Source organism: Carassius auratus, chromosome 14 (assembly GCF_003368295.1).
Source record: "Carassius auratus strain Wakin chromosome 14, ASM336829v1, whole genome shotgun sequence".
Classification (NCBI taxonomy): Eukaryota; Metazoa; Chordata; class Actinopteri; order Cypriniformes; family Cyprinidae; genus Carassius; species Carassius auratus.
Window position 1 is genome coordinate 2,120,348 of NC_039256.1, and position 9,913 is coordinate 2,130,260.

Consider the following 9,913-nt stretch of genomic DNA (forward strand, 5'->3'; position numbering starts at 1 on the left):
CCATTTTAGACTCTAGGGGAAAAAAACGAAATATTTTTGTCCACCCTTTCAAACATGATTGGGTTTGTAGGTATTGTGTGGTCAATGTCGCAATATGCTGAGCTAGTATATATATATATATATTAGGGGTGTAACGGTTCACAAAATTCACGGTTCGGTTCGATACGATACACTGATGTCACGGTTCGGTTCGGTTCGGTTCGATACGTTTTAGATACAGCAAAATGTAAAAACATCTCAACTTTTCAGAATGCCGCAAGCGCACCGCGGGTCATGTGACAAGAACCAACCAATCAGCTTCATCCTTTCCCGTAACAACGTTGAGAGCTCAGCCAAGATGAAGGAACAGCTGATCATAGTTGTATATGGATTGCAATTTTGAAATAAATTCAGTAGCAGAGCTACTGCAAGCGATGTTTAGAGCTGCAAATCCATTTATCCTTCGCTGAAATTTCCGCGTCTCATGGAGAGAGCACGTCATTGTTGCTTAGCAAAGACAGACGCCTCAGGAGAAAGACGCGCTTAGCGTTTTCCATGCGTTTTTAGGCACGATATGTGAACGGCCCCTAAGGCGCTCGCTCACTCAGCACGCGCTGAAGGCTCGTTGCAAAATGTCTAATGCATTTAACAGACCAGAAATATAAGATCCTAAAATAACCAACAGGTCTGGTGTTTGGGTTGGATTCCCTGTAAGCTATAGTGTCTAAATGCTGCAGGGATAGTTTGCTGCGTGCATGTTTCTCCTTTTTTTCGTCTTTTCCCAGATAGTACTGACGCATATATCCCAGATATTCCCGCTGTTTTTTTTTTTTTTTTTTTTTGTAATCCCGCTGGTGTACCCTGTCATGTTGCAGATGCGACATACCGTTGTTTTTTTATCCACCACTCTCTTGCCATCACCATTATAGCTTAAAGGGAATCCAAAGTGCACCCAAACACCAGACCTGTTGGTTATTGGGGGATCTTCTCATTTCTAGTCTGTTAAACGCATTGGCTATTTTGCAACGAGCCTTCAGCGTGTACTGAGTGAGCGAGCGCCTGCTGAGTAGCCTAACATAAACATATAAGATGGTGTTTTTTTCTTCTTCGGGAGTGTCAGGGGCGTTGCCTGTTACGTTGTTTGGGTTATTGGGCTACCTTGTTGAACGCATATCATTATATTTCTTTCTCTCTCTTTTTTTTTTTTTCAAATATAATTAATTACTCCAACGAACCGTTCGGTATACATAATGCGTACCGCGTACCGAACCGAAAGCGTCGTACCGAACGGTTCAATACGAATACGCGTATCGTTACACCCCTAATATATATATATATATATATATATATATATATATATATATATATATATATATATATATATATATATATATATATATATACTCATTATTAAAATTAAATATTAAAAAGTTTGTCTCTAAAATTTTCTATTTTTTCTATTCAAATACTATTCTATTTCTATTTTTCTGCTAAAATTATGTGTAATTTTAATCATATTTCAGTTTATAAAGACATTTTTGTTTAAATGCTGCTGTTTTTGATAGTGTTGATAGCCTTACTGACAGATAAAATAATTTTTTCTTTATTTTTGTGTTAGCCTTAACGAATGTTGTATCATATCAGCAATAAACTGTCAAATAACCAATAACCTTTAATTACTGTCAGATTCAGTGCCTGTGATGCGTTGCCAGATATTGCTATAAAAACTATAATAATTAATATGAAATTATTTGCAAATAGGATAAAGATATTTCTTACACTAAAATTAACTTTAACTTATTAAAATGTTAAATTAAGTGGAAAAGAAATGTCCAAGGACACGTATAACAACTGGATCTGGCAACACAGTGGAGGCAAATTAGTTATTCGGAGAACAAATGCAATTTTTTAACATGAAACATTAACCAAGGTCTGGACCTTTTAGCTGTTAATGGTCATGCATGTCATGTCAAATTAGAATTTAAATAATCTAGCATGAAATCCTATGTGTACCACAACTTGTTTAAATGGTTACATGTCATATGATGTAATATATAATACGTATATCATGATACACACACACATGCTCTCTCTGTCTCTCTCTCTCTTTCACACACACAATCTCTTTCCCTCTCTCTCTCTCTCTCTCTCTCTCTCTCTCTCACACACACACACACACATTTATTTGTATGTTATATATGTTCATTACAGTTTTTTCTGAATGCTTAAGCGCTAATCGTGATTCTTGTAGCACAATTTCTAAAACTATTAATACGTATAGCAAAACCACTCACTGAGTTTGCAAAACTAAAAGCACAAACACTGCTTTGCACTCAGTTTGCAATTTTGTAAAACACTTTGCAAAACTGTAGGCACAATTCACTGCTTACACTCAATTACCGAATTTACAACACATCCATCCATCCATCATCTTCCGCTTATCCGGGGCCGGGTCGCGGGGGCAACAGTCTAAGCAGAGAGACCCAGACTTCCCTCTCCCTAGCCACTTCTTCCAGCTCTTCCAGGAGGACCCCGAGGCGTTCCCTGGCCAGCCGGGAGACATAGTCCCTCCAGCATGTCCTAGGTCTTCCCCGGGGCCTCCTCCTGGTGAGACGTGCCTGGAACACCTCCCTGGGAAGGCGACCAGGAGGCATCCGAAATAGATGCCCGAGCCACCTCAGCTGGCTCCTCTCGATGTGGAGGAGCAACGGCTCTACTCTGAGCTCCTCCCGATTGACCGAGCTTCTCACCCTATCTCTAAGGGAGCGCCCAGCCACCCGACGGAGAAAGCTCATTTCGGCCGCCTGTATCCGGGATCTTGTCCTTTCGGTCATGACCCACAGCTCATGACCATAGGTGAGAGTAGGAACGTAGATTGACCGGTAAATCGAGAGCTTTGCCTTACAGCTCAGCTCCTTCTTCACCACGACAGACCGGTACAGCGACCGCATTACTGCAGAAGCTGCACCGATCCGTCTGTCAATCTCACGTTCCATCCTTCCCTCACTCGTGAACAAGACTCCAAGATACCTGAACTCCTCCACTTGAGGCAGGGACTCTCCACCAACCTGAAGTGAGCAATCCACCCTTTTCCGACTGAGAACCATGGCCTCGGACTTGGAGGTGCTGATTATCATCCCAGCCGATTCACACTCGGCTGCAAACCGTCCCAGTGCACGCTGAAGGTCCTGGTCTGAGGAGGCCAACACGACAACATCATCCGCAAAAAGCAGCGACGAAATCGTATGGTCCCCAAACCGGACACTCTCCGGCCCTTGGCTGCGCCTAGAAATTCTGTCCATAAAAATTATGAACAGAACCGGTGACAAAGGGCAGCCCTGCCGGAGTCCAACATGCACCGGGAACAGGTCTGACTTACTGCCGGCAATGCGAACCAAGCTCTTGCTCCGGTCGTACAGGGACCGAACAGCCCTAAGTAGGGAGCCGCCGACCCCATACTCCCGGAGCACCCTCCACAGGATGTCGCGAGGAACACGATCGAATGCCTTCTCCAAGTCCACAAAACACATGTGGACTGGTTGGGCAAACTAGGGTATAGAGCTGGTCCAGTGTTCCACGACCGGGACGAAAACCACACTGTTCCTCCTGAATCCGAGGTTCCACTATCGGCCGAATTCTCCTCTACAGTAGCCTGGCATAGACTTTCCCGGGGAGGCTGAGAAGTGTGATCCCCCTATAGTTGGAACACACTCTCCGGTCCCCATTCTTGAAAAGAGGGACCACCACCCCGGTCTGCCAGTGGTGGTACTGTCCCCAACCGCCATGCGATGTTGCAGAGACATGTCAGCCAAGACAGCCCCACAACATCCAGCGACTTGAGGTACTCGGGGCGGATCTCATCCACCCCCGGTGCCTTGCCACCAAGGAGCTTTTTAACTACCTTGATGACTTCAGCCCGGAACCTCTCCTTGAATTTACAACACACTCCTAGCAAAATTATACACATGTATGGCTATCATTAACACTATTTTGCCAACTGTCTGGCACACTTTCACATGTGAAAACTGTTTTAGATAATTAGTTTACTTTGCAATCAGCCTAAGCACTATGTGTGGAGTACAATGGAAGGAGCAGTAGGAGTGAGAAGAGTTAGAATCAGAGGAGGCAGAGGGAGAGGACATGGAGGTGAAGAAGTGAGAGGGTTAGAGGAAGAGGAAAAGGAGGAGCAAGAAGAGGACGAAGAGGGGAAATAGAAAGGGTAAGAAGAGAAAGAAATAGAATAACTGATGACATCAGAGCTATTAGAGTGGACCATGTCATCAACCATGTGATGACCCTGAGGGAAGCTGGCCAACGGGTTCAGCCTAATTTGAGCCGCTACACTGTGGCAAGCATCATTAGGACATTTCGAAATGAGAATCGGTAAGTACTTTGTAGCACTGCCATACTCTAATGAGAAACACAACAGTATCATACATGCAAAAATACTGAAATTGTTACTTTACAGAATTGCTAGACGTCCAGATGTTGGGGGCAGAGGAAGAATGTTCACTCCAGAGCAAGAGACCCATATAGTGAACATGGTGATTGCCAATAATGCAATAAGACAGCGAAATACAGCAGTGCATAATTGATAATGACACCATCTTTCAAAATATACACAGAGTAAGCATTTCTACAATAAGTCGTGTACTTGTGCGCCACAGAATAAGAATGAAGCAAATTTACAGAGTTCTTTTCGAGAGAAACAAAGAAGGTGTAAAGCAACTGCGATATGACTATGTGCAGGTAAGCTATAGTGTCATTGGGTCTGAATTTGGAAGTGCATACTGTAGTGCTGTGCATGGGCCTGATGTGTTGCATTTGTTTGGTCTTGTCCAGAGAGTGATGGAACTAGAAGCAGATGCCATGGGACATGAGCTACTTTTTGTAGATGAGGCCGGTTTTAACCTCAGTAAAACCAGGAGACGTGGCAGGAACATTACTGGATTGTAAAGAAGTCTCTTCTGCTCAGCAAATGATCTTCCATTATTAATATATGTGACCTGTGTTTGCAAACTGAGTCACAATGAGCTAATTTTCAAAAATGAGTTATTTTAATTTTCACAATATCTTCAGAATGATGGATGATTTGTTGGGATGTGATGAAAAATGACTGAGCCACACCTGTTTAAAGTCGATAGAGTCAGCAAAGTCAATCTTGAGAAACATCGAGTTACACTTTTCTGAAGCTTCAAAAGCAAAATCACAAAGCAGCGTTGCATCTTTTTCTCCAGTTCTTCTCTTAATAATAATATTGGGAATCACAATATAACTATTTTTTTTTATTTATTTTTTTTATTTTGTCTTTGTTATTATAAATAAAAAAATATTATACAGAACAAAGAACAGAATAAATATAAGAAACAGATTTTCTTAGACTTTTTAAATTTTACATATACACAAATCCTTGTAAGAAAAAAAGTAATCAAATGTAAAAAAAAAAAAATCCCTTTAGTGTGTTCATTATAAATAAATTGATTACTAAAACTGGAAAAGCAGTTCAATCAAGAGCAGCAAGTGTTTCAATCTTTTCTTTTATTGTTAGATTAACATTAATGAGGCGGCCATTTAAAATCATTATTTGGAGCATTGAGATCTCTAGATGAGGGATAAATGAACTAATTTCTGTGAAAACCTCTTGTTTTGTTTTTTGTTTTTTTGGCTTTTTTTTGCCTGTAGCTCAAAATTAGTCTGTGTGCATTCTGACTCATTTTATCAGCACGTATCACATATATTTAATTACATCTGAAGAGCCACTATACAGTTATATCTATCTCCATATAGAACTATATAATAAAACAGATATGTATACACACACACACACACACACACACACAGGCATAATTGTTCTCATGAGTAATCAAAGAATTTGGATGACAAACATCTATGTTGTTAATATATTTTATTGAAACAATGTAGTTGAAATTTAATTGAAGTATTTATAAGGACATTTTTAATGCATAATAATAATGATAATAAAAACCTGACCTATATAACATGGACAATGTAGAGTGAGAGCACAACTGAGCAAATTTCCTGGGAAAACTAAACAAACATAACAGTTAGTCATTACTATTTTTTTTTAGCTTTTTGGTGCAGAAACATCTTAAATCGTTTCCTCATAATATAGGATGTGTTTTTTTTTTTGACACATTGACAAGGCCAAATATACTGTCTTTTAAAGACTCCATTATTTACTGTCTGACACGGATTGTTTGAGTTTCATGTTTTCAGGCAGTGAAAGTGCTTCAGACTGATTTATACAGAGACAAAAGTGCACCGTTTACACACACTGTACAAACAACAATCCTTTCAACAAATTGAAAGAATAAAATAATAAAAAAAGTTCCTCATATAAATAAAGCTGTTAAAAAGTAACTGTTTTAAAGATACAATCTAGCTTGTGTATATTTCATTTATATGCTGAATGAATGAATGTGTTGTGTCTCTGTCTGTGTTCAGGGGAAGTCCGGCTGGCCGTGATGCTCACAGTGTTTGGGACAGACGTATCCTCCGCGCTGCTCTTCTCTGGGCTTCCTCCGGTCTGATCTGGGCCGGTCCTGCTCGTTGTTGCAGCGGTGCACCAGAACCGGGTCTTTCTCGGCTGGGGATTTCTTCATCAGCAGTCTCTGGAGAATGCGTTTGTCTGAGCGCTCCTTCTGGAAATCATCCTCATACACCTTCAGCTGAGAAAACAAACAAGACTTCAGCTATCTGATTGACAATGCATCTGATACAATGGAAGTGGGCAGTTGATACCAGTTCTGCTTCTGATTCATTTGAAATTAGAAATGAATTCACAAATAATGATTAAGATCAATGTGCACATCAGTTTGTCAGTCCATAGAGACTGATAAGAGAATATAATTATCAGGATTCCTGTGAAACACGGTCTATTTTAAGTGTGTAAGATGCATCATCTCTTAAGACATATTCAACATCATGACACCATGTCAACACAAGCCTCAATTCATTTGCTCAGATACATTTCCTCATAGCAAATATTAATAGCATTTCTTTTTTTTCATTGAGTGAACTGCGTGTCTGATATTCTACTTCTGTGTTCAATCATCTTTACATTAGTTCAATGGGTGGCTGTTAAAAGCAATGTGTGTTACCCGGTCAAGTGATGCAAGCAAACGGCTGTCTGCCATTGGTCAGTCAAACACTAACTCAGCACCTTGAGTCAATACTTGATGATGAAACAATCATTTGACAGTGTCACAGCCAGTGTTTACCTTCTGTTAACACTGTATTTCAATAGTCACTGTAGATTTAATTTGCATCTACATGTAAACTAACTCTCATTAGAGTATTAGTATTAGTATTAGAGTATTAGACTGTTAGGGATTGGGTGAGTAGAATAAGATGACAAATACTTGCAAAGTTACTTCTAGTCAGTATGAGCAGATATTAAGCTAGACATACTTATACTAAAGTTAAACGTTAGCACAGGTTTGGTAGGAGGAAGCTGTGTTTGAGAGGATCCAGTGATGATCTGGTGTGATGTGATGCTCACCTGCTCCTGCAGCAGCATCATCTGCTGACGCATGTCCGCCTCTCTGCGCCGCAGACGCTTGTTCTCCTGCAGCATGCGCTCGTGGTCCTTCTGCTCTGTTTTATAATCAGCCTCGTAGATTTGAGTCTGTGGAGGGATGAAGTCAAATCTATTACACCTACAACAGAGGTCTGACTTTTTTACTGAGCTACTGAATAATGAAGCGGACTTTTTTAAATATATAAAATGGTAAAGAAATGCAAATTATATTACTTACATTAAACTTATACTTATTTTGAATTACTTATACCCCAACATTAACATTTGTCCTCATTTGTGAGTTGCTTTGAATAAAAGCATCTGCTAAATTATTAAATGTAAATATTTTTTACCTTCTGTTTACCTCTATAAAGCCAACTAGGTCATATTTGATATAATGCACCTTTCTAAAGGATTTAAATGATCATCATGACAAAACCTGTTGCACACAGTGCACACCTTCTGTCATCTGATTAATAGCTCATACTTTTTATTTGAAGGAAAAATACAATTATAAAAACTGTTACTTTGATCTCATGGTGTCAGGTAAACAGAAGAATAACTTTTATAATGTTAGTCATATTTCCAGATGAACACTTACTGGACAGAGTCAGCGTGGCTTTACTTGATTATACATGAATCAATAAAATGATTTTTTTTTTTTAAAGGAGCGTTTATTTGTTCATCTCTCAATCATCATTGGATTGCATTGCATTATATGTTTTGATCATTTAAATCATCTTACTAAGACATATTATTGGGAGATATAGAGTGATTTATAATAAATATCTACAAGCAATCAGAATTTCATCTTACTTTTTGGCCATATAAATATCTGCAACTGCAGCAAATCACATTTTTTTTGGCTCAGTTTGAGTCTGTAAATTTGGATGAATATATAAGAAGCATGATCTCCTTATTATACTATATGAACCATAAAAGTCTGATCTGAATATGTCACATGCATTTTTTTTCTTCTTTACACGGTTAATGTAGGCATATTTTATCTCTCCTTTCGAAAATGACATTGAACATTATGATCACACATGAACTCACCTGACACCGCAGCGCCTCCAGCTGTTCTTTAAGATCTCGAACCTCTCTCATAGGGTCAGACTGCGTCTCCAGTCCCATCTTAGCCAGTCTGAGACTGGACTTTGTGCCCAGTGATGGAGGAAGTGCTGCAATCGACCGTATGTCCAGGGACAGCTTTGACGAGTTCTGCACTAGCTGGGAGTCTGAGGAGCTACTGATATCTGAGGTCTTCCAAATTCAAAAAAAAAAAAAGTAAAAAAAGATGTTAAAGGATAGTCACATAAGATACAGTAACTGGTCTGACTGATGCTGTGAGCTCACCTGAGATTCTCTCGTCCACTGCTGGAGATCTGTTTGGTGCAGTCGGCTCTCCAGCAGTCTGACATACTCCTGCAGATGCTGGTTTTTCTTCAGCTCCTGCATCAGTGTCTGTTCATAATATTCCCTCTTGTTCTGCGCACACAAACACAAACATGAGAAGGTCTCAGTGACTGAATCTTCTTCTGAGACAGAGCGACCAATAGCAAAACATCAGTCACACCAGACAGAAAACATCACACTGCCACATTTTTAGAAAGTAAATGCTCTATTTAGAACCAAATCACTTTAGAACTGTAAACTTTTTTAAGTTGTACAAAGAAAATTCTGTCATCTTTTAGTCACCATGACGTTATTCCAACACCCAAAAAATCTGTTTAGCAGAATCTTCATGCTGCATTTTGTCATATATCAGATGCATACCAAAAATGCACAAAAAAGCACAATAGAAGTACCCTAACTAATTTGTTTTCTCGAATTATAAACCGTGTGCATGATTTAGCTAATCGAGGGAATTAATTAGTAAATTTTGCGCTCAATTTATAAATTAGGGCACACGATTTAGCCTACTATATTTTTCCTGCATGCCATGTGCGGGTCTCTGTACATTTCAGAGCTTCTCAGCTTGTCCCTTTATGCATTCATTGTATGGAAAAGACCAGCGAGAACGTTCTACAGAAAAAGTTTGCAATGATGTGTTGGCGATTGAATGGCAGATTTAATTATGAGGTAACATAACATTTAAAAGATTCAATAGTCCTGAAGATCTCACGTATGTGATAAATCAGGTGCTCTTTTAAATCTACCAAAATAGACATAGCCAATAGATGAACACTTAACAGCCAAAAATGGCCTTTGATAAGAAGAATTTTTTGTTGAACCAGAGGTTCAGAGTAAGACCTCCATGACCTCTAGCATTCAATAACTTGTAACTGACAAACTGACTTCCAAACTTGGGTTAAAATGACCAAGTCTTGGCTAATCTGCAGATGAGATCTGTCCACTAGCAGACCACGAGGGCCTTGTCATAAATCCACCCTC

At 39.5% G+C, this 9,913-nt stretch overlaps 1 protein-coding gene across 1 annotated transcript in view; it reads right to left on the reverse strand.

Annotated features, from left to right (window-relative positions):
• Nucleotides 1–5,862: 5,862 nt before the first annotated feature.
• The window catches only part of LOC113113410 (TNFAIP3-interacting protein 1-like), an 8,411-nt gene continuing 4,360 nt past the window's right edge, over nucleotides 5,863–9,913 (reverse strand). Inside the window, exons 4-7 of the mRNA XM_026279579.1 lie at nucleotides 8,876–9,007; nucleotides 8,576–8,782; nucleotides 7,502–7,627; nucleotides 5,863–6,668 (exon numbers count right to left, since the gene is read on the reverse strand). Coding sequence (XP_026135364.1) covers nucleotides 6,441–6,668; nucleotides 7,502–7,627; nucleotides 8,576–8,782; nucleotides 8,876–9,007 — 693 coding nt within the window. The 3' untranslated portion in view covers nucleotides 5,863–6,440. The remainder of the gene's footprint in view (nucleotides 6,669–7,501; nucleotides 7,628–8,575; nucleotides 8,783–8,875; nucleotides 9,008–9,913) is intronic.